This window comes from Rhineura floridana, chromosome 19 (assembly GCF_030035675.1).
Source record: "Rhineura floridana isolate rRhiFlo1 chromosome 19, rRhiFlo1.hap2, whole genome shotgun sequence".
Classification (NCBI taxonomy): domain Eukaryota; kingdom Metazoa; phylum Chordata; class Lepidosauria; order Squamata; family Rhineuridae; genus Rhineura; species Rhineura floridana.
This window is the reverse complement of record NC_084498.1, coordinates 25,550,722-25,575,022: the sequence shown is the minus strand read 5'-3', so window position 1 is coordinate 25,575,022 and position 24,301 is coordinate 25,550,722. Positions and strand designations below refer to the sequence as shown.

Sequence of the window (24,301 nt, the reverse complement as noted above, 5' to 3'; positions counted from 1 at the left end):
AATTTATTCCTTTTTCTGATCCCATCAACTTTTTTTACTTAATCATAGAGCCATTGTATTCTTTGCCCTTGGCATTATCTCAGCTAATAATTTGTTTATTTTAAATTGTTGGGTGGGGTGGATTTTGATTTGCTTTCTCTCCCTAACCTTTTAACCGCATTTGTATGACACTAATGGTGGTTATGAACTTATGTCTGGTGCTTCTCCATTACCCATCATCCCCATGTATGCATCTGTACGTACTACACATACACAGAGAGAGAGAGAGGCCTACAATAGCATAAAACAGAATCAAGCGATCCCCAAGCAGCCATTAAAACAGAGCAGGGCACACGTAAAGACTGAAACTCATCCACTTTTCAGTTACAGCAAAAAGGGGGGGAGGGAAGACAGACCATATTTATTGCAAGTGTTTTTTCTCTGTGCCTTTTCATCGTTTTTGGTGCCCAAGGTGTTTTGGCTACATGTGCTTCAGATGAAGCGGACTGTACTTCACAAATGGAATAATTTTGTTAGCTTTAAGGTATCCCAAGACTTGTTTTTTTAAATGCAGCAGATTACCCTGCTGGAAATTGCTGTATATGCTTAGTGGATGCATAGGAAATGAGCGTGCCTCTTTTCTCCCGAGATAACATTTTTGGTACATTATAAGCAGAATTAAGCACATTCAAATTCTACAGACAGTTTTTTGCGCTTGGGAATAACTCCATTGGATTTCCTTCTGAGTGAAGATGCATAAGTTTAAGCTGTGTGGCCTGTGGATTCCAGTGGGAGAGTTCAGCACCTGCTTGGCTCCTTCTCCTCGCTGAAATCAATGGGACTTTAAAGTAACTTGATTGTGCCATCTATCTGTAATGAGTTCAAAGAATTGTAAGTGGCTGTCTCCAAAATGTGTGTGGATATACTCACAAACATTAATAATGCTATATGCCGTGTGATTTTTTTGCTAGGGGATCTTCAAAAGCATGTTACAATTCTTAATTTTAAAAACTTATGCCAATGAAGAGGGGTGGAATTAACTCCAGGGTGCACTTTTTATTGCAGAGTTTGTGAGAAGTAAACCTACAATGTGTTAGGGTAAACATTTTGCAGCAAAACTGATCCAGGGAAGCAGTGTTAAGTTTTGTTTCTGAAAACCAAAAAAAACCCTGGGATATGTTTTGTCTAAGGGGGGGGGAGTGGAGTGGAATAATATATATCTAGAAAATGTATCTTAGACTTGGATGAAAGTACATAAAGACATTTTTGGTGCCACACCAGACAAAGAAGAAAAATAATCACCAATCTCTCATCTTAGTATTATTCCCTACCATGCACACTCCTAAAAAAAAGCCCTTTACCATTCCCGACTCTAGTTGGATTGTGGGTTTTGTTTTAAATTAAACTTCTGTGCCATTACTGCTTTAAAAAACAAATTCCTCTCCCATTCCTGTGGGCATAAAATATGCTAAACTTGAAAGGCCTAGCCCAGGCAAGGTGCCCCCTCTGTTGGCATGAGGGAGGAGGAGGGCTGGAGGTCATGCAGGAGTGACCAAGGGGAGGAAACAGTGTTCTTGGAAGAGAATCAGGCGTTAGAGGGGGGAGGACTTGTTGATTGTGCCTCTGGAATTTGCTGCCATTCATATTCTGTGTGTGGTGTTTTTTGTATCCAAAGTGTCTTGTCCTGGAAGCACATGGCACACTTAGCTATCCAAATATTTGTGTCTCTCAGGCTTCATTTAGCAGATTTGACTGTCTGATCAAACATGTTTCAACTTCAGTGGCATGTAATGCCATAATTACCTTAACCAAGTGTTAATTACTTTAGAGTAGTGAAAGAGTAGACTAGTTTGCTTTTGTGTTAATAATATTGCTTATTCCAGGTGGCCATTTAGGTTGTGGCCACTAAGGACAGATGTAATTGGGGAATCAACAATTTGAGGTGGAACAACCTGGCAAGAGTTGGGGCAGTTACAGACTGATCCTAAGCACATTTACTAGAAAGTCATGCTCAGTTGGGCTTTTCCAAAGAAGGGCACCCAGGAACTCATACAACTGATAACAATTGGCATTGTGTTTTTAAGAGAGCTTGTCACTGAACTAGCACATAGTTAGAAACATGTTACCAAACTGGCAGACCCTTAGCCTCCCTGAGAAAACCTGCTGTCAGCATATTAGAACGTTACGGTAGGCCAGCTATGTAGTAACCATAAAATCCGGGCCCTGATTGTAGCTGCGTAAATGCTGACAAGAGTTTATTGTAAACTTTAAAATGTACATGGCCATTTGGGTAGTGCTTGATTTTAGGGCATGTGAGCAGAACCCCCAGTCTTAACCGGTTCAATAGTGCAAGGATTCATTTATGAAAGAAGGTGGCTTATTAAGAAAACAAGTTATTTAAGTAGTGCAGTTTGGTTGAATAAGCTTACACATTAATGGTGTCATTGAAATTGGATGTGTATCAAAAGCCATTTCATTTATTAAATAAGAGCGTCACACGAAAGCTTGAGCTGTTTTAATGCTATGAAGTGTTTTCTTATTCCTGCTGGAAGCCAAATTCTCTTAATTTGTGGTACAGAGCATGCACTCTTTGTAGAAACCTACCCTCAGGATAAGTGAACTTGTGGTCTACATTTATGAATGCCCTACGTGGCATTCTTAAGTAATGTTTGCTGGCCTGTTCCCTTATGTAATGTTGAGAAGTAGGCCTCAGTTTTATTAGCTGATGTGATTTTGCATAAGTTGTACAAATCATAGTAGTGATCGCTTTAAAATCCCAGTCTGATTCGGGGTGTAAGCTCTTGCCTGAAGGTCAGTAATTACTCACAAAGTTCCTCATTTTTTTAAATGCCACAGTTACGTGGTGGCTTTTGAAGTAGAACTCATTGTGTGTGGCTGAGCTGATGAAATCTAAATTGGTCATGAAATGAGCAGAAGGTTGTGGCTTTTAGGTTTTCTTTATTTTTTTCATTCACATGTGATTGTGCTATTCTCCCCTTCCTAGATTTGAGAGGTATTTTAATGAAGCCTGGGATCCCCCCCCCCCCCCCGGCTGTTGGATTTGGCCTTTTTAGTCCTATTTTAAAGAACTACAAAAGGGTTGGATTTTTATAGGTAATCATGTTATTAAAGATCTTGTGCAAATTGCACCTTCAAAAGCAGTTAGTGTGTCACAATGTTTAATCAGACTACTTATGTGGTTTGAATCACAAGACAGGGATTAAATTATTGCACTGAGAAAAAAAGTCATTCATTTGAATTGCCTTAGTTGATATGCAGTTATGTCAAAAAAGTATGAAATAGAATGTCTGATATTCAGGTTGGGCCTTGTCTTGAGTAAAATCTGTCGAGTCGAGCATCTTTCAGATTCTCTTACTTTGTTATAGTAATACAACTTTAGTTTTTGTGTGTATTTCAAGCAGGTCAAAAGTGTGATTCCCTACTTCAATAGGAATACATATAGCATGCTTTGCATTGTTTCTGTCTTGGTAGCAATATAAATAAAAGTAGGAGATTCTTGACGTATTGAAGTTGAGAATATGAATGAAGTGGCATTTGGTTTGAGATAAGCAAAGCCATTGTATATCTGACTCATCATCAAAAAGCTTTTGCACAGAGTATGGCTAAAAGATTGGGCTCCCGCTGGGAGGAAGGGCAGGATACAAATTAAATAAATAAATAAGATTGTTACTACACCACCCAGATGGTATTTGAGGTCATGGAATATTTTGGATGGGGTGGAGTAGTTGAAAAAGCTGTCAAAATATTAGTTTGGGATTTTAATACACAACAATTTCAGTCTTCCATCACAGATTTGCACAGAAAAAAAACCAGTTGCATTTTATGTCTATAGTAGGTTGCTTCTAATTGGTCCAGCTTCTCTTGGTGAAAGGAGAGCACAAACTGATAAATCTCAGGGGAGGTTTTAATTTGGAAAACAGAAGGGGGGATGTAACTTAGATTTCCTGCTTATGTTTAGAGTGATTTTTCCTGTCTTCTTACCATCTGCAGATTACAGTACCTACAGCCAAGCAGCGGCCCAGCAGGGGTAAGTTATGTTTTTCTGACGATAGATATAGCCTATTATTCAAATAAGACTTGTTCTAGAATTCCTGTAATGTATTACATGTTTTGAGGATATTGCAGAGTTTTAATGATTTAGTTCTGCTATCTTAAAGGTGATCCATGTAGGTATTGCCTTTATTAGCCATTGCATTCTACATCTTCACATTTCTTGCATTTTTCTTACAGCTACACTGCATATGCCACTCAGCCAGCTCAAGGATATGCGCAGACCACCCAGGTAAAATACTTCCTCCATGAATGGAAATGAAGCGATGGCCTTTCTATTTACAAAAAATTGTTAAATGACATTGCATCTGCCCCATATTTTCTTCTGTGAATTTTCAAAATATCTCCTTGAAAATACGTTTCTATCGCCATATGTGTTTATTCAAGGTATACTGCAATTCAATCACGAGGCTGCTGCTCACCTAGAGTGAGTAGCCATAGCTCTTGGGCAAGCAGCTGAATGCTGGCTGTTCGGTCCTGTTGCTGCTACCCTGTTAATGCTGCCACTGCAGCTCCCTTCTGCCTCCCTAGGTGCTCAGTGCTCTGAAGACTCCCTGGGGAGTGCATCAAGACACTGGAGATGCCACAGACTGTAAGGGCAGCCACCATAGTTCTGAGCCATGGAAACAAAGCACAGGGCACTATGATGGCTGCCAGACCCAGCCCTAGTTGCAACATGCTAGCTCATGCAAGATAAAAGCTACAGTATTGAGGGACTTCAGGAAAGAAATGAAATTTGCCAGATGATGCTGGAGGACATTACTAACTTATGGGATAGCACCTCCCTCTGCATGGATTAGACAGGATCCTTGTCAGTCCATTGCCTCCTCTCCATGGGCCACATCATATCCAGAATATACGAAGGGTGAAGATTATAATCCTCCTTTTACGTGTGGGGACTGAGTGGTAGCTATTGATGGCTCAAAGACCTCTCATTTTGTTAACCTCTGGCTGGGTGCTAGAAGCGAGAATGTTTTGCTTTAGTAACGTTTGTTGTCTGCTAGCATGCAAATACTTCGCTCTTCCTCCACCACTTGGGTGCTGGTCAGTACACAGCATGAATGACAAAACAGGTGAATTGGACTCATGGGATGGCCAAGAATACTCATTAGTTCTTAGCTGATAATCTTGCCATACACCTGTCTCCCTGCCCCAGGTATCTCGTGGGTTTTGTATCCTCATGGGCTTGTTGACCTGGTTTGCCTGAGCAAAGATATTTAAAATTGTGTTTTAAATTGTTTTTAAAATACGTGTTTTAAATTATATATTTGTTTTAATGTTTTTGATTGTTGTAAACCGCCCAGAGAGCTTCGGCTATGGGGCAGTGTATATCTATATCTATATCTATATATATCTGTATCTATATATATCTATATATCTCTATCTATATCTATCTATATCTGTATCTATATATAAATAAATAAAATGGGAAGTGGGATTTCTCCCACCTTTTTGGTCCAAATCAAACCATTAAAATCTACTCTTTGTGTAGAATGCAAAGTCAAAATAAATCCTTTCTCCTCTCTGGAACAGGCCTATGGGCAACAAAGCTATGGAACTTATGGGCAGCCCACCGATGCCAGCTATACCCAGGCTCAGACAACGGCCACTTATGGGCAAACTGCGTATGCAAGTTCTTATGCGCAGCCTCCAACTGGTAAGTGCGACTGTGTCTTTTATTCCCCCCCCCCCCAAATTATGGTTTGCAGGCGTTAAAATAACATGAGGGTGGGAACGTGTTGTAAATGAAATTGCACTTTAATATTATGATTCACACGGAGATTGAGGCATTGCTGAAGAATGCTGCTAGCAAGATGCTAACAGACCTGGGGAAAGAGGTACTCTTGTCTTTTGTGCCAGTACTAAGATTCTCTAAACCTTTCTGTTGCTTGAGGATGAGTAGTTGACAAGACTGCCTGCCTGTTCTGATGGTCTGCCCTCTACTTCTTGTCTTGTGCTTTCCACAGTAGAAGGGACCAGTACAGGTTTGAATATCCTGCTCAATTTTGCATGGGAAATGCTGTTCATTTGGTCTAAATTTATGGTGTTAACCCTTTAGGTGGTTTTAGTCTAGCAGCAAGACTTGCAATATGGTCAGCACAGGGCCATTCAGCGTTTGCTGCTCGCGTCGCTTAGAAGCCTTATGTCTGCTATATAAAGGGTGCCATCCCTGAGCTCCTGTTTTGGCTACAGTGTTGTATGGATAGAGCTTGTGTATTAAAATGACAGCTATGAACAACGATGATTCAAGTTAACTGAACTCAGCTGTCTCCCCAGTTTCCTAAAGGGTGAACAGCATGATTAGACACATCCAGCTGTTGCAGCCACCATCTCTGCATGTTCCATGTTGTTGGTTCCTCTTTCAGACATCTACTTCAGTGTTGTCATAAATGCTCTGTAAATTATTTTTGCTTGTGCTGTTAAAACTGGAGTTCTGTTCATCCTAATACTTTATTTTGATGTCTGAAAAATAGACCATCTTTAAAGGTTGTGCAGCAACACTTTGATCTACGGTTTGAATTTAAAATGCATGCAAAAACACTGCTAAAAGCATCCCTGCTACGGTCTGTTTTTTCCCTTGTACTTAAAACTAACTACTGTGTAGCAAATTAGGGTTTCAAAAAGAGCAGTGACTGCTTACATCAACCAGTAAAAGAACCCAAACCTGTGTAGTTTACAATTCAGATATGTTAGAATGTTTTTAATTTTGCCGTTTAATACTTTCGTGACGCTGATACTTACAACGTTTTTAGTATAAAAATCTCACTTCTACCATTACTGCTTTTCGGGAAATGGAGCAGACTGTAAGATGGGGCCCCTTTGCATTAAGAATATTGAGAAGAGAGATGTGTTCAGTGCTAGTGGCACATGATGTCATTTGTGTTCCTGGTTTCGGCCTTTTGAATGGAACTCCTGCGTCGTGAACTTCAGGCAGGACAAAGCATCTAAACCAGCAGAACAGAATGTTCCCCCTTCAGCTCAATATTTCTTGCAGTTCCACATTAGGCCAAGCAAGGGGAAGAAATGGAGGACAAGGTGTTGCCTGGTGGGATTGCATTTGTGCAAGCAAAGTAGATACCTGAAATAGAAAGTAGGCTCCCTAAACTCTCTCAGGCCTAGCAGGAAGAGGATCTAATCCGTCCTCATACACCAAGCTGGCTGAATGCTCATGCTGATGTATCAGCTATGCGTTTGAACTATGGCTTTCTCAATAAGCAGCAAACCAGCCCTGTAGTTTTGTTTTTTAATGATTAAGCTGGTAGCTTAGGGATGTAGAAGACATTCATTTAGTCTAGTCCTGAGTTTACACAGAGATCTGAAGACTCTGGAAGGAAATGGAAACATCTGGAGAAAGGCTTTGTCCAGAGACCCAAGATGGAAAAACCAAAATTTTGGGGAAATGTTATTTAATGTTAGAAATGGCTAGCTTTGTCTGCCACTGTGTACAAAAGATTCTGTGCACCAGTGTTAAAAAGTTTGGCTGAAAAATCCCAATCATTCCATCTATTTCTGATATTCAGGCTGTGAGTGCTGTTGCTTGTGGAGCCAAAATGGTGCGTGTGTGCAGACACACGCAGGAGAGGAAGGGCTCTACCAGGCTTGGGTGGAACTCCAAGGATTGTAAATTAAAAAAAAAAAAAACTTTATGGGAGAGAACCCCAGATTAGCTCAATGAAGACTGAGTGTGTTCAGTGAGCCAAGGAATGCAGTCAGATGGGGGGGAACAGAATAATGGAGTGACTGAAGTCCTGGATAGCTGCACTCCACGTTGCAACATTTTGTCGAAGGTCTCACTTAATATTCCTGTGGAACACAATTATGTCTTGAGCTTTTCTTCAGAAACATAGGTCTGCATGATTTCTTTAAGGCTGTATAGTGGCTACTTGAGGGATTCCCAAGGGTTTGGTTGGTCCCCAGTGTGATTTCTGACCTCCCCCCCCCCCAACCTTGAGTAGCACATTGCTGTGCCACATTATAAGCTGCTATTGAGAGTCTCCACCATTTCAAAAAGAGGTTTGCTTCTCAGCCTTAGAGGCTACTGTTTTCCTAAGAGCTCCTCAGGAGCATGGAGCTTGTTGCCTGGTTCTCCAAATCCCAGGCATCATTTCTAAGCTGGAAAAAAAAATTGAAAGAAAGGTTATGTGTTTCCACGTGTTAATAGTTCCTCCAACTTTTTGTTTTTTCAAATCTGCAAAATAAATGGTTAGGATGCAGCCACTTGTTTCTTCTTGTCTAACACTGTGTACTAATTATCATTTGAGTAAAGAAAATATACTATTATATTTGATAAATAGCAAACTACTACAGTTACATATGATAAATTATAACATGTATGTGTTTTTGTCATAGTAAAGTTGGGTTCAGTGAAAGCAGTTACTGCATAATTCAGTTTCCCCCAAAATCTGTTTTTCCAGTGACATTTTATAGCTCAGTTAACTGAAATTGAACATCTGTATGCATGCATTGATAGAATTCGTGACTACTGGTGATAATCTTTTAATTTTACAAAGATCTGCATATGGAGTTGGTGTGTGTCAGAGAGAGATTAGTCTTATCTTTTGTTGCCTTTTTAAAATTTCCTGTGCAATTAATTCAGAAAGCCAGTCTAAAATTTAAAAATGTTTATTGATTGCACAATGCTTTCCACTCTGTTTAACGATCCTTACCTAGTTTTAGCCAGTTCAGTTTTGGATTCTTTTGTATTCCAGCTCACCTGTGGAGGGAATATTATGATGGTGGTTTCCTACCTGTCTTGTCAAAGTAGCAGAGAAGGAGAATGTAACATTTTCTCTTGTCTGAGAACCTAGTGCTGGTGGTGGAATTGCACTCCTTTGCTTTGCATTCAGGCTGCAGTGACTGCAGGGATATTTGTAAAGAGGTTGTATTTTTGAATGCCCCACACCTACAAAATCTCCCTGCTCATAATAAGTTTAGCCAATCAAGCATGGGGGCCTACACTAACCCCTTTTTCCTTGATTTGGTTGGTTGGTACACAAAGTGAAGGTATTTCTGTACTGGAGGATTCAGTACTGGAGGATTCAGAAGAGTGACACATCCCCCCCCCCCGCAATCTGAAATGATACTAGCACATCGTATTGCACAGTGTGTAAAATGGTTCTGCTTCATAGTAAAACTTGATAGTTTCCAGTCTATTTCCCACCTGTAGAAATGGGAAATTTTTCGATAGCATAAAGTACTGATATGCCGACTGATTTACATTTGAAAATCCAGTCAGGCTGGCATTCCCAACTTAGTTAACGACTTTAAAGGCTATGATGTGTAATAGTTAACAAAGTAGCTGTCTGTTCTGTGATCTTGGGATCTTGTGTCATGAAATGATTAAGATCTGCAAGGGCTTCAGTCTTTGTACACTGACAGTTGCATATGATGGGCTTCCTTCCCCTGTGAAGTGCAATGGTGCTATAATATAACCTAACTATATTTTGGATATATAAATGGTTTGTTGATGTGTGGTTGTCCTGAAAGTAGGTCCCTTTAAGTTCATACTGAAATCGATTTCTATTATTTAGTCTTTTTTTAGGTTGGTATTTTTAGTGGGGGTGAGGCACCCACCCCTTCCCAAAAGCAGAAGTTCTATTTATTTTCAGGTTTCCTTGACTTCAGAAACTGTTACACTTCAGGGCCTTAATATGTGTGCTTAAATACAGTCATCAAAAGCGATGAGAAGCACAGCTATGTAAGCTTCTCAGTAAGGCTTCCTTTTGTTTCAGGCTATACCACACCAGCTGCTCCCCAGGCTTACAGCCAGCCTGTCCAAGGATATGGCACTGCTGCTTATGACACAACCACAGCCACAGTTACCACCACCCAGGCTTCTTATGCTGCCCCATCTGCTTATGGCACCCAGCCTGCTTACCCCACCTATGGGCAGCAGGCAGCAACAACTGCACCTGCAAGGTAAAAATATTCTCATACTTGTGGGTCTTGGAAGGGGCTCTTGGAATTGTAGAGTTGGAAGGGCCATCAAGTCCAACCCTGTGTTCAGTGCAGGAATCCAAATTAAAGCATGCCCACATAGAATCGTAGAGTATATATCTTGGGTACATAACTGAGAGCGCTGTGCTCCTGTCTATTATTTTGATACTTTTCTGGTTTGCAAGTACTTTCCAAACAGGGAAGCTTGTCCCTAATCACTTTGTCTCCTCTTCTCCAGTCCATTCCCTTCTTCTCTAAGTAATGCCTGAATGAAATAGAACTCACATGAGGAGTAATAACCTTGTCCTCTTCTTCGCTCTGGGTCAAAAAGCTAAGGCACTATTGCCTCAAAACATGTCTAGTTTGTACTAACTGCAAACGTGTCTGCCTGTAAAAATATTTTTTCTAGGCGCAAGAATACAGTGTTGGTGCTTGCCAGAGAAAATGTGTAGTATCCAATTTTATTTATTTATTGTTTAATTTATATCCCGCCCTTCCTCACAGTAGGAGCCCAGGGCAGCAAGATCTAGCATAATGATGAAATGGCACTTGAAGCACCATAAAACCCGTGGGTTGGATCCAGACTTAGTCATACTTAGGCTAGACCCATTTAAATCATTGAAATTTTAATGGGTCTACTAAGCATGACTAATGAAAACAGTGAGTTGGACACCACATTATATAATGCAACAAAACATGTTATTAAAACCCAGCATTTGAGAGGCGTTGCTTTGGAGACCACATTACAGTGTGCTGTCAGTGCTTTGATTTGTAAGACATTTAACTGGCATTTGAAGTAGGCTTCTTCCCATTTGTGTTAAGGAAGCACCTTTGTGGCTTGCCTGGCAGTCAGTGGATGGGTTGTGTTGAGGGTTTTAATTGTACTTCAGTGTTCATTTTTATAGGTTTATTGCATTTTGAATTGTTGTGACCTGTCCTGAGATCATCTGTGATGAAGAAGGTGGAGGGTATAAATAAAAAAACAAATAGCAGTGGTCTTACGTTTTTAGCCAAACGCAAACCTTGGCATAGGGTTTGAAGTTACTCCGGTTATGCCGTGGGTTATCTTCTGAAATGTAATTTGCACCTACATCTAGGTACGTGAAGTTGCCAGTGCCTGACATGAAAAGACATTCAGGGGCTTGTATAAGATTTATCTTCACTGCTGGATTTAATTTTTAGACCTCAGGATGGCACCAAGGCTGCAGAGACTAGCCAGCCTCAATCAAGTACAACAGGCTACAGCCAGCCTAGTCTAGGATATGGACAGAGTAACTACAGCTATCAGGTTCCTGGCAGTTACCCTATGCAGCCAGTTACTGCACCTCCATCCTATCCTCCCACCAGGTGAGTTTACCTGAGTTATCAGTTTATCTCCTCTAAGTATTTGGTCTGTCTGCCTTGATGGGAAATGTCATATGTGTCGTCGTCCCCCCCCCAATTGGATTATGCTTGAGAGCAAGAGTTATGGGGACACCTCCGGGCCAGGGACCGAGGACAGGCCTCTCTATTTAACTCTCAGGGTTCTCCCAAGGCCACACCCCTCACTTGGCCATGTTCTGTATCTTCCTTGAGTGCTTTTTCCTGGTTGGAGTGTGTCTTTGAATTGTGATAATGCCTCTTGCTTGCCTAGACGGAGAGAGATATGTCTGTATGAGGAGTTGTTGTTGTTGTTATTATTATTTATTACATTTGTATACTGCCCCATAGCCGAAGCTCTCTGGGCGGTTTACAACAATTAAAACATTAAAAACAAATACACAAATATACGAATTTAAAAACACTTTAAAAAAACAATTTAAAAAACATGCTAAAATGCCTGGGAGAAGAGGAAAGACATGACCTGGTGCCGAAAAGATAACAGTGTTGGCGCCAGGCGCACCTCGTCACAAAAATCATTCCATAATTTGGGGGCCACCACTGAGAAGGCCCTCTCCCTCGTTGCTATTCCCCAAGCTTCCCACGAAGTAGGCACCCGGAGGAGGGCCTTTGATCTTGAATGTAGTGTACGGGTGGGTTCGTTTCGGGAGAGGCATTCCATCAGTTATTGTGGTCCTAAGCTGTGTAAGGCTTTATAGGTCAAAAGCAGCACCTTGAATCGAGCTCGGAAACGTAAAGGCAGCCAGTGCAAGCGGGCCAGAATCGGTTTTATATGTTCGGACCGTCTGGTCCCTGTTACCAATCTGGCCGCTGCATTTTGCACAAGCTGCAGTTTCCGAACCGTCTTCAAAGGCAGCCCCACGTACAGTGCATTGCAGTAATCTAATTTGGAGGTTACCAGAGCATGGACAACTGAAGCCAGGTTATCCCTGTCCAGATAGGGAAGTAGTTGGGCCACCAACCGAAGTTGGTAGAAGGCACTCCGTGCCACCGAGGCTACCTGAGCCTCAAGTGACAGAGATGATTCTAGGAGAACCCCCAAGCTACGAACCTGCTCCTTTAGGGGGAGTGCAACCCCATCCAGGAGTTAGAGATGTGAAGCCCCAGAAAGTATCCTGGGAAATTAGGGGGGAAACCAGTTTCCGTTCCCCCCCCTCCCCCGGCTGATTTTTTCCAGTTTTTTTCTTTGGGTGTGGACACTTCCAGTTTTTGCGTGGCTAGAATGTGGCTACGGTACAAAGTTGAGTCTTGGACCCCTCCCACCACTGGTATGCAGCCCCCCATAAAAGGTTGCTCGCTAGGGAATTCAGGCCTCAGGCTGAATGTTTAAGAGGATGGTTAGAAACTGCAAACCCTTTTTAGCAGATTATATCACTTTGGCATGTTGAGGAACAACAATTACGGTTCTTTGTATCTGTTGTAATACCACGTGTAAAGGTTTGCTTTAGTGACCCCTGCTTCTCAGAGCGACCTTGAAGGCAGTGGGCAAACCCATCAGGGTTTTACTGATTACTGCAAACAGCACAACTTGACTGCTTCTCTTTGTTGCTTCACTGCTTCTCCCCCCACAAGCCACCTGGTTAGTTGTGCTGCCATTTACTATGCCACATGACCGAAAAAGCAGTCTTAAACAATCCAGACCAGTCGTGTTTGCATTTGCCACATTGTTGCAAAACTGTGGTTGCAAACTGCTAAGAGTATGCATTTTTCCTAGTCTGCAAATGCTCTAAAGCAAAACCAGAAGCGTGGCAGGTTTTTTTTTGTCGCAGCTCTATTGATTTTATGAAGGCCAGTGGGGTGTCATCTTGTACAGAAAACCAGTGAATTACTGTCAAGTAGATCCGCCTGGACAAGAGCAAATGATGTGGTGTTTATTTTTTGTGCCTGTATAGATAAAAATACATGTGTGTTACTAAGCGCTGTTTTCCTGTCTCTTTCACGTGTCTTTCCAGTTATTCTTCTTCACAGCCCAGCAGTTATGATCAGAGCACTTACTCTCAGCAGAGCAGCTATGGTCAGCAGGGCAGCTATGGACAGCAGAGTACCTATGGGCAGCAAAGCAGCTATGGGCAGCAGCCCCCCACTAGCTACCCACCTCCAACTGGATCCTATAGCCAAGCCCCGAGCCAGTATAGCCAGCAGAGCAGCAGCTATGGGCAACCAAGTGAGTTTTACCAAGGGGGCTCCAGCTGAGTCTCTCAACCCAGAGATTGTCTGAGCCTTTGAATTCTGTTTAAACAAAACAAAAATAAGGAATTGGGAGATGCTTCCAGATTTTAAAAAATGAACCTGTGGCATGTTTCTGGTTATGTGTTTCAGCTAGCCCATGCCTAATACTTGTACATTTTTTGAAAGCTGGGCTGGGGAACCTTTGGACCTCCAAAGATTGTTGGACTCCCATCATCCCTGCCGATTGGCCAAGCTTGCTGGGGTGATGGGAATTGGAGGCAAGCAACATCTGGAGGGCCTCAACCCTGTTTGAAAGCTTTCGTTCTCCTTCAGTTTAAAATTTCTTTTGTATAAATGTTCTTATTCTGTCTTCAGCGTACAAACATCAGAACGATACAATGCAGTATATAACGAATAACAAATTTGAGAGTATTTAAGTATATCATATTGTTGGCTGTGTTTTCTCAATTTATTTTTGCTTTTAGTACAGTTCTTGCTTTTTTAAGGCACTTTACAAGTAATAAATATATGGCGTAAGGCCATATGTCTGCCAAAAGGTATTGAGAATCTTATTATTGTGAAGCAGCCAGAAAAGATGTGTCTGTGTGCCTTGTTTGAACTTGATATTAATAGAAGAGGACAGTAGTTGGATCTGTAGGGATTGCAGAATACAGGAATGTGTAAAAGTCAGCTGAAAAGTACTGCAGAAACGTTTTGCAGTGGATACTTTGCATTTCTTGTGGCTAGCTCAATGGGTAACATAATCCGCTGTCAAGGGCCGCTGCATGTTAACTTTCTAGTGTCTGGGAATAAGTGGATGCAGTTTGCAATTTCCCTTAAATTTGTGGTGTTGATTGCTTCCTAGGTTCATTCCGTCAAGACCACCCTAGCAGCATGGGTGTGTATGGCCAGGACTCAGGAGGCTTTTCAGGAGAAAACCGGAGCATGAGTGGCCCCGATAACCGGGGCAGGGGAAGAGGGGGATATGATCGTGGAGGCGTGAGCAGAGGTGGGCGGGGAGGAGGAGGCCGCGGCGGAATGGGGTAAGAGCAAACCTTTTCTTCCTCTCACCTAATTTGATTTTCCCCCATAAGGTGTACAATGGAAAGAAGGGCTGAAAGATGTCAATGCAAACCACTTTTCCATGGAGATTATATTATAAAGAGCAAGTACATATACGGCTTAATTAATCCATGGAAGCTTTTTCTTAGGGGGGACTTAGGGGCAGGATGTATTTTACCTGCAGTTGGTTGAGCTTGGGAGGTTAGAGGGGTTCTGGGTGTTTAAAATTGCGAAACTTTCAGCTCCCTTCCACAACGAACAGAGGGGAAATCCTCTGCGGGTTTAAGAGCCTTTGGGTTGAACACACACCCCTTCTGAGAGGTCTGCATGCCATTCCTTCCTCCTTGCTGGTGTTTGATATTGCAGGTACGTACGATGGTGTCTGCTGCTTTTGTAAGGCATCCCTCTTGCCCTAGCTGCGTGTGCTCTTGGCAGCAGCTCTTTGAGCTCACGTCAGAGCCGAATGGGTGGTGTCAAACTGCTCTACAAAGCCCAGAGCTCTAGTGTAGCAGTTCCACACGTGTGCAGGTTGGTTTTAGAATTTCCAGAGAAACCCCAACATGATGCAAAATAACAACTTTTAAGAAACCCTCACCATTCTGAGCACAGCTCCATATGGGAGCTTTCAGGTCTCCTAAGTCCGTTTGGCCATTTTTAACTGATGGCAGAATCTGGTTTGGTAAGCCTGTTTAGTTGCTCCTTGTTTTCTGCTACAGGTTTATTTAAGGTTGAAAAGATGGTGGTTGACCGAGAGACTTGATAATGAAGGGCGTTCTTGTGTGTGTTCCACTCATGCGTATATAAAGCTATGCAGAGTATCTCCCCACCGCCACCCCCAAAAAGGGAACAAATTTTGATTAAGGGGGGGCAGGAAAGGATGCCATGGTTGTCCAGGTTCCAGTTCCATCGGTCTTAACAATTTTGACCAGCAGAAGAGACACTCTGCATAGTATAACTAAAATGAATCCAGATGGTTTGAAATCTTTATTGAAGTCCAACTGCTTTTATTGCTTCCAGAGCTGTTCAGTTAATGACCAAACCATTTTAACATGTTGAAGAGTAACCCTTTCAGATTGGCTTGAATGGAAAAGGGCTCCTTAGTTCTATATAAAGATTTCACCTGTTAGGTGTTCCTAGATGTGTTTTAAAAGTAGATGTAGACACTTGAAATGGGTATCACCACACCTTTCCCCCCCCCCTTAAAAACCACCCAAACCCACCTCTAGCTCTCTTGGAAGTAGGGAAATCAGCTTTCTCCAGTTTCACACCTGTCATCAAAAGCTCATGTATAATGTACTTAGCATGGGGTGGTAGTGGTAGGGGAAGGTGTAACTGCTGTAAGCAGTAGACATACTACATCCTCAGGGTGGCTGTATGAAGCAGTTAGATTGGCCACCAAGGGGCCAGGACAGAGGAGCCCTGCCCCCTTGGCATGGTGTGGTGATGCATTCCAGTGTCTCTCCTGCAGGTAAGGAGCCCAATGTTCTTAACATGCCCTCTTTCATTGCCTCAATATTTTTATATTTTCACTGGCTGTTAAACATGGAAACTTTTTAACATGCTTTGTCGCATTTATATGCTACAGGTTACAAAGTGAGAGCCTTGTATACACTTCAATACTTAAAAAGTACCCGTACTCAGTACTCAGCCGGCAGCATAATGAAAAGTGGGACTAGACACGGTGTCCATATGGAGAGGAAAAAATATACATAGAATATTTTTAACCAAATGTGTTCATTGTATAAATGGAAACCTTCTGTAACTTTGGTAACTGCATATAGTACTTCATGTTTGGTATTGAAACTAGAGGGGAAGTGTAATAACTTTAGAATTGTGTAACATTAAAGTGTAAAAAACATGTTAAAAAAGAGAGACATTACATATATGGTAAATATACTTTGGGAAAGGAAGCAAAGCTGCATGCAACAGCTTGGAATTGTGTATATTAAATCTTTTATGGGTTAAAGGTGCAATACTTGCTAACAGTTAGTTGTTCTTCTCCCTCCTTTCTTCCATCCAAACAATTCTTCCCCACGCCCCCCCAAAAAGCCATTTTTAGTGGCACTTTACTAACTGGGCACATTTTTGCCCATAACTTATATTTTGTGGCTACCCCCATGTTAAAAGCTAAGACACTGATATTTTGTGTGTTGATTCCTTGTATTATATCCACAAAGTTGCACCCTTGGACCTTTGTACTGTGTACAGTACCCTGGTATATTCTGTAAGTTCTCCTTCCACAGAGACTGTTAAATCCAGTAGTGACCTGAATGTATGGTTTTAGTGACTTGTCATCTAAACTGTGTTCTAGGGTTTGCTGTGTTATTTCTCCTTTTTTTTCTCCCATCTTGTTAATGTTAAAGGTCTTCCGCCCAGGAGTTTGGCTTGCTCTACCATTCGCAGGAGGCTGAGGGTGCAACTTTATGTATGCAAAATAAGGAGGGAGTTGACTAGTGGTCTATCTTTGGGTGTGTGGTGTTTATTTAAAAAAATAAACGAACAAATAAATGGAAAAGTTCCATTTTTATTTCTTGGGGGCCAAGTATTGCACAGTTAATACCATTAGTAACGAAAGGGTCCAACTGCCAAAGTGAGGCATCCAAACCCAGGCAAGCAAAGGTTGCGTGTGTAAAGGAGATTTGAACAAGCTGCCCTGAAGAAAGGCCTAGTGACGAGATGAGAGAGAGAGAAAGACAGACAGACAGAGACAGATGCATTGTTTGGATATGTTTAGCCAGTGCCCTTCTTCCCAGTGAGCCCCAGAGGCTCCGAGCGGTACTGGCTTTTTAAAGGGAAAGGCCTTCATTTCTTCGTTTATCCCCCCAGCAGCGCTGGAGAGCGAGGTGGCTTCAATAAGCCTGGTGGTAAGTTTTTGAGCATTACAATGGGATAGTGTTTTTAAAAAAAATGCAACCAGAAAATAAAAAAAGCCCATAATATTTTGTTAGTTTCATAAGTGGTTAAAATGCCATATGCAACGAGACTTTTAATGGGTACTGCCGGCAATGCCTAGGGGTCTGTAAGGTTTTAACCTGTGGTTACAGAACAAAGGGTAAAACGAAGGGTGATGGAAGTATGGAGAGGAACTACTTCTTTAATTTGGGGAAGGAATCATTTTAAGAGGCTTTGGTTTTTTTTAATAAAGTAACATTGGTTAAACAAGCACTGATTGGCCCAAGAAAGCCCCTTTAACCAAGTGTAACATCAGGTGATGGTTTAGAAAGCTGCTAAAATAGCAAGCTGGTCTCGGCAGCAAATGCATATAAAGGGTGTGCATTGCAAGTTTTTTTGCAGTGCGGTCAATTTGAGTTTTAACACATGCCATCAAATGGCGGTTGTAAATAGGTAGTTGTGTGTTTGTCAGTAGCATAGATTGCAAGGCGTGTACTAACAATGCCTTCTATGATTTTCTCCCTGGATGGCAGGACACATGGATGAAGGGCCAGACCTTGATTTAGGTAACTTTAAATAACTTAATCTCTGGAAGGGGTCCTGTATCATTAGTTCTACTCAGCAGACTGCAGTCATCTCTCCAGTCTGCTCACGTGCCTTCTTGCTTGTATTAAAATGCCACTTGTTCATTTTGGTGCTGGAGATTGACAGCGCCAGACGCTTGTCAGGGCCCAGGGTATGTTGGGTTATTCCATTGGGTTAGTCTGGGTGGACAGACAGGTATGTGTGCCTCCTTGGCTGAGGGCCTTCACAAGCCTGGAGCTTGTCTTGCCTTTTCTGTGTTTCATTGAATCTGCATTTTTAGACATCACATATGCAGGCTGAAGTTATGAAGTTATATTAAATGGCATTCTTTGATGCTCAGAGTCCACAAACTGGCTGGGCTTGGTAGCCAGCTGCTATTTGTGGTTGCCGCTGATGCAACTCCTTGCTTGGATCCTCTGGCACTGAGAGAGCCTGATTGCTATGATTGGCTGGGATCTCTTGCTCTTGGGGAAAGTGGGAAATAACTGTTAGAGGGAGGAGGCAGTGCTTGCTTCCAGGGCCCATAAGGGTGTCGTTGTGATGAAGGTTTTTTGTCTCCAAAGGCCCACCTATAGACCTAGATGATGACGCTGACAACAGTTCAGTGTATGTACAGGGGTTGACTGACAGTGTGACCCTAGAGGAGCTGACAGATTTCTTCAAACAGTGTGGCGTTGTCAAGGTAGGTAACACAATCTGGGGGCATTTCTGTTAAGACGCAGCCCCTCATGCTACTTGGTAAACCTGGCCTGGGTGGGTGAATACCAATACCACTTGCATTTTGACTTACAAGTTTTCCTATGTATCTTTCATTGTCCCAGGGTTGTCTTCTGTTCAGTAATTTGGAAGGCATAAATGGCCGTGGCCTCCTACATAGTAGCAAAGCACAGTGTGATGATGTTTTCATGAAATTCAGGGTTGGTTATTACCATAGAAATCTTGTCTTTCTAGGACTTTTACTGACACATCTTATTGAATGGAACGTGGAGGGGGAGGGGTGCTTCAGCTTGGAATTCAGTCCTGTCTGTACTGTGAATACTTTCTATTTTCTATGATATATTAGATGAACAAAAGAACCGGGCAGCCCATGATAACAATCTACCTTGACAAGGACACCGGGAAGGCAAAGGGAGATGCTACTGTGTGTTATGATGACCCACCAACTGCCAAAACAGCTGTAGAATGGCTGGATGGTGAGTAAATTTAAAATATGGTGATTAGATGATCAAGAGGTTGAGGGGTTACAGGGTTTCAGCTTAACGTATACGTAGTGAAACCAAATGCACTGCGTGCCTTGTTCCATCACGTTTGGGTTGCAGGTGGGCTTATACCACAGTGATTTCCACAGGGGTGCAGCGTGGTTGGGGCAGAGTTCAACCTTGTAAAATCTCAGCTACTTTCATTTGTTTTAAAATAAGTGCTTTGCCCTTACAGCTGCAGGGGGGTGCGTAGAAGTGTGTGGACAATGCCTGCTGAAATCTCAGAAGCCGGAGGGGTGGAGGAGTGTTGCATGCTCCTCTCTTTACTTTAGCCGTAATCATGCAAGCCCTGAAGTTGACTTGCTCCCCCCAAAGACCTGATGAGCCTGCCTTTACCTGAGCAGTGTGGCTCGGATCTGCCTGCCTCAGCTGTAGACAACACTTAACACCTCCTCTGCAGTAGTGAAGGACTTGATCACAGAGATTTTTTTGCTTTGTGTGTTTCAGGCAAAGAGTTCCAGGGAAGCAAGCTCAAAGTCTCTCTCGCTCGGAAGAAGCTGCCCCTGAACAGCATGCGCGGAGGGATGCCCCCACGTGAGCCACGTGGCATGCCTCCACCTCTCCGTGGAGGTAACTCTTTGTTAACACTAGCTTGCATGCTTGGCCCCGAGAGGCACTGTTTTGTGTGTTCATTAACTAAGCAGGTGACTTCTTTTTTCCCAGGCCCAGGAGGCCCTGGGGGGCCAGGCGGTCCCGGTGGTCCAATGGGACGTATGGGAGGCCGAGGCGGTGACAGGGGAGGCGGCTTTGGCCCTAGAGGACCAAGAGGATCTAGAGGAAACCCTTCTGGTGGAGGAAATGTCCAGCACAGAGCAGGAGACTGGCAGTGCCCCAACCCGTAAGTCACTGTGCTTCATTCTCTGATACCCCACCCCCCCAAACACACGAGTGTCCACGTAGCCCTGGTGCGCTCTCATTTGGTAGGTACCCCAGGATACAGTTGGGCAATTCATTTAGGGTAAACCTTTACGTTGTGGGTAGAAATACAAAAGACTCTAGACAGAGTTTCCAGACCCTTTTTGTCAGCTGCCAACCCAGCCCATTGAATTCCTTGCTTTTATATACCCATGTTTTTTCTTGGTCTCCCCACTTGGCTGGATCAGTAATGGGGCAGAGTGGGAAAGTATCCTCAACAGTACCAAACGCTGCAGATAGAAGTTGGCCCAAATAAATTTGCTGCTCGCTTCCTTCCCCCCCCCCCCCCCCCGGGCTGCCTTGGTTCTTTTACGGCGAGCCGTGACAGGCACTTGGCATCTTCACTGAAATGCTGGTCCTTTCTAGGGGATGTGGAAACCAGAATTTTGCCTGGAGAACAGAGTGCAACCAGTGCAAGGCTCCTAAACCGGAAGGCTTCCTCCCCCCGCCTTTCCCCCCTCCAGGTATGTTCCTCTTGTCAGCGAGCTGGGGTGGGATTCGGAATATTTGACACTGACCTCTGCTTATATGATGTTCACAAGGTCCTGGATTCTTGCTTGGAAAGCCGCTGCCACTTAGAGGGCTCATATACGGGACAAATAGTGGTAAGGGACCTGTACAGGTGGTATGTTTTTCCTTCGTTTGTCTATGCACTTCCAGCAGAGTGGATGGGGGAGTTGACGCCACATGATGCCCACTACTAAAGATGGCCGCTGTCGGTAATTGGAAGCACTGCCTAGGTTTATGCTGGAGGTGGGGGTCACGCCATGTTCGTTGGATATGCTGCTAGGATCGGCGCCAACTCCTGGTTTTGGTGGGGCCTTGGGCAGGGATTCACTCAGAATTAATTATTGGGGGGGGCTGATGGAGAGTAGTATGCCCGAGGGTCTTCAGGGGCCTGTCCCATGGCTCATGTGGGCCTGGCCAGACCAGAAGCAGCGCACGTGTTACCTGGCCTGGCCAGGTCCCATTTGGAGGGGAAAGTGATGCCAAGATGGCACTTTGGGAATTGCCCATCCTTGTTGACCTCTGGAACTTCCTGCTGGTGGTGTGGGGCCATTTCTGATGATGGTAATGTTCATCTCTTGTATACTGCAGCAGTAGTCTTGTCTGGGAGCACACGTGACACTCAGTTTTTAAAGCCGGGTACGGCCACATTGCATGTGAGGATTCGTGGATAGCACTGAGGGGGAAATGTTAAAGGTTGTTTTCTTAAGCAGGCACACTCCCCCCCCTTTCCCCAGCTCCCATCACCAATCTCTCTCACATGGCTTCAGTTTCGCTCACCTTCCCAAGCTGGATTTGGTGGGTAATGAGGCTGGCAGGTGCTGGACATTAATGCCTGGGGGTGGGGCTTCTTTGTTAACATCACTTGTATGGCTCCCCCCCCCCCATGCTGAGAGAGGTGCATACATGTCAGTGACAGAGATGACATTTTGAAACACCACACTTAAAATAACAAGCATGAAAATGTCCATTAAAATAACACCACAAGCATAATAATGGCACCACCCTGGCTTCTTGGAGGGGGGTCTCAGCTATGGGGAACCATCCACCCCCCCCCACACACACAGTTTGAAAACATGGCAGTTCAGGAGTTGGTGTAGCCATGAAGAAACTGTTGATTTGATCCACTAGATGGAATAATCGGGGCAGGTTTCAAGGTTGTAGGATGGGAAAAGTGCGGGCAGGGACTTGGGCAAGTGCTGCTCAGCTCGAAATGGCAGACACTGGGAGGGCAGTTGCAGGACATGTGTGGTGCGGTGCTGCAAGCTCCTTTGAGGTAATGATCGCCCAGCAGCAAATGGTGCCATCTGGTGGGTGCCCCTCTGTGTGTGCTCCGTGTGCGCCACATTGATCCCTGCAGGCACCTTGGTCCTTACGTGCCAACCTTGAGCACAAATGGGGCCTCCCTGCTCTCAGTGGGAACTGCTTGAAACATCCTCTAGAGCTGGGGGGCAGGGGGAACCTGTGGCCCTCCAGATGTTGATGGACCACCGTTCCCATCATCCAACCATAGGCCATGCTGGCTGAAGTTGTTAGTGATCATTCAGCAACATCTGGAGGACCACAGGTTCTCCCGTGCCTGATCTAGAGCAGCCTTTCTCAACCTTGGGTCCCCAGATGTTGCTGGATTACAATTCCCATCATCCCTGACGGTTGGCCACGCTGGCTGGGGTTGATGGGAGCTGTGGTCCAACAGCATCTGGGGCGCCCAAAGGTTGGGAAAGGCTGATCTAGAGTATGGTGTGAAGCGACCTAGAGTATGGTGTGAAGCGACCTAACTGCTGCTGCACCATACAGTCTGTGCTTTGCCTACCCTGTCTTGATGGGAGGTGCTTGTGACAGGTTTTTTTCCATACTCCCTTCCAGCAGAGTAAAGCAAATTGTTCCTCTTTCCCTGTAATCACAGCCTGCCTTCTCATGTGCTTCCCCTGGCTTCAAGCCTGACCCCAAAGCCAGTTGCCCACTTCCTGACACTTCACGTGAGGGGTTGATTTGGGGGGGGGGAGGTGGTGACATTGAGCTATATTTTGGGGGCCTACGAGCTTTGATCTGAATGCCGTTTTCTAGCCCGCTTGTACACAGTCCACGATCAGTTTAAAAAACCCAACCTTTTCCGAGGCCTGACATTGAACTGCGTCAGGAGAAGCTCAGCCTCCAGTTACTGTGGGAGTCAGTGAGACTACACAGTCCCTTCAGCGTGCCAGTTGCTTCCAGTAGGAATGATCAGCAAGAGGTTGTGGGAAACCACATTAAAATGTGGCCATCCTTCCCGATGGCTCTTCCTTCTGGAGACTTACAGAAAAGGCGAGAGCGGCATGGAAGGTCGGCGTTTGGTGTATGACATTTCGTTTGTAGCCTTTCCTGTGGCTGCTGCTCTGTCATGTGACAGGGACAGGTGCCATAGTTCTAAACAATAGGTGGCAGGGTATAGACGCATGCATGCATTTACAACACGCACACACATTTATCCATCATTAGGTCATTTTTGTTGGCTCCAGCATGTCTGGAGCTGGTGCCGTAACTGAGTCCTGTTGCCTGCGCTTCTGAGGCAGGCATTCAGCAGCCTGCCTAGTGTTGCCCCTACCCCCTTCTGGGACACCCTTTTCCTCGATTGAGCAGGTGCTGTCTTTCTGCACTAGGTGGTGACCGTGGCAGGGGCGGCCCTGGTGGCATGAGAGGTCGAGGCGGCCTCATGGATCGTGGTGGCCCTGGAGGGATGTTCCGAGGCGGCCGGGGTGGAGACAGAGGCGGATTCAGAGGAGGCCGGGGCATGGATCGAGGTGGCTTTGGAGGGAGCCGGCGAGGAGGGCCCGGGGGCCCACCTGGACCTCTGATGGAGCAAATGGGAGGCAGAGGCGGCAGGCGTGGAGGACCAGGAAAAATGGACAAGTATGACTCTGGGATAGAAGGGCTGTGGCGTTGAGAAAGAAGGGAAGTGGTGGGATTGGAGGGAAGGGGATCTGGGCAGCAGAAGCTAGAAAGGGGGGAGGGTGCTGGTAGCCATTTGCTGTTGTTTGAACCCCCCTCCTCCTCTCCTGGGACAGGTGGCCTTTGCCTAGTTTGGGAGGCTGTTCCTAGTCTGACCCTCGCCCCCTCAATCTCTTTTGTTTTGCCAGGGGAGAACATCGTCAAGACCGCAGAGACCGCCCCTACTAGTGGCAACTGACCCCCTTCCCCCTGCAGGACTGCATTTACTACCAGATTTATTTTTTAAACCAGAAAATGTTTTAAATTTATAATTCCATATTTATAATGTTGACCACAACATTATGATGATTCCTTGTCTGTACTTAGTATTTTTCACCATTTGTGGAGAAACATTAAAACAAAGTTAAATGGTAGTGTGCCGAGTTATTCCTTTTTTTCCTTTTTTTTTCTTTTCCTTTTTAAAAATGGTTGTTTAAAAACCCATAAGGAAAAACCATTGTTGTGAGCATGCTCAGTAAATCTGTGTGGAAGACCCAGGAGGAAGGAAACTTAAGACTGTAACACTGTTAATGGTTGTGATGTTTTTTAAATAAACTTCCAAATGTTTATAAATGCAA

At 44.1% G+C, this 24,301-nt stretch overlaps 1 protein-coding gene across 4 annotated transcripts in view; it reads left to right on the top strand.

Moving 5' to 3' along the window:
• EWSR1 (EWS RNA binding protein 1) overlaps window positions 1-24,301 on the top strand; it is a 25,616-nt gene extending 1,315 nt beyond the window's left edge. The window contains exons 2-18 of one of the 4 annotated variants that reach the window (XM_061602915.1): window positions 3,991-4,027; window positions 4,231-4,282; window positions 5,584-5,707; window positions 9,783-9,969; window positions 11,170-11,334; window positions 13,320-13,531; window positions 14,402-14,579; window positions 17,425-17,462; window positions 18,024-18,056; window positions 18,639-18,757; window positions 19,139-19,268; window positions 19,782-19,904; window positions 19,998-20,172; window positions 20,616-20,713; window positions 20,792-20,854; window positions 23,396-23,645; window positions 23,873-24,301. In XM_061602915.1, the coding sequence (XP_061458899.1) occupies window positions 3,991-4,027; window positions 4,231-4,282; window positions 5,584-5,707; window positions 9,783-9,969; window positions 11,170-11,334; window positions 13,320-13,531; window positions 14,402-14,579; window positions 17,425-17,462; window positions 18,024-18,056; window positions 18,639-18,757; window positions 19,139-19,268; window positions 19,782-19,904; window positions 19,998-20,172; window positions 20,616-20,713; window positions 20,792-20,854; window positions 23,396-23,645; window positions 23,873-23,912 (2,024 nt within the window). In that variant the 3' untranslated portion in view covers window positions 23,913-24,301. The remainder of the gene's footprint in view (window positions 1-3,990; window positions 4,028-4,230; window positions 4,283-5,583; window positions 5,708-9,782; window positions 9,970-11,169; window positions 11,335-13,319; window positions 13,532-14,401; window positions 14,580-17,424; window positions 17,463-18,023; window positions 18,057-18,638; window positions 18,758-19,138; window positions 19,269-19,781; window positions 19,905-19,997; window positions 20,173-20,615; window positions 20,714-20,791; window positions 20,855-23,395; window positions 23,646-23,872) is intronic. The other 3 variants (XM_061602913.1, XM_061602914.1, XM_061602916.1) reach the window with 3 other exon arrangements.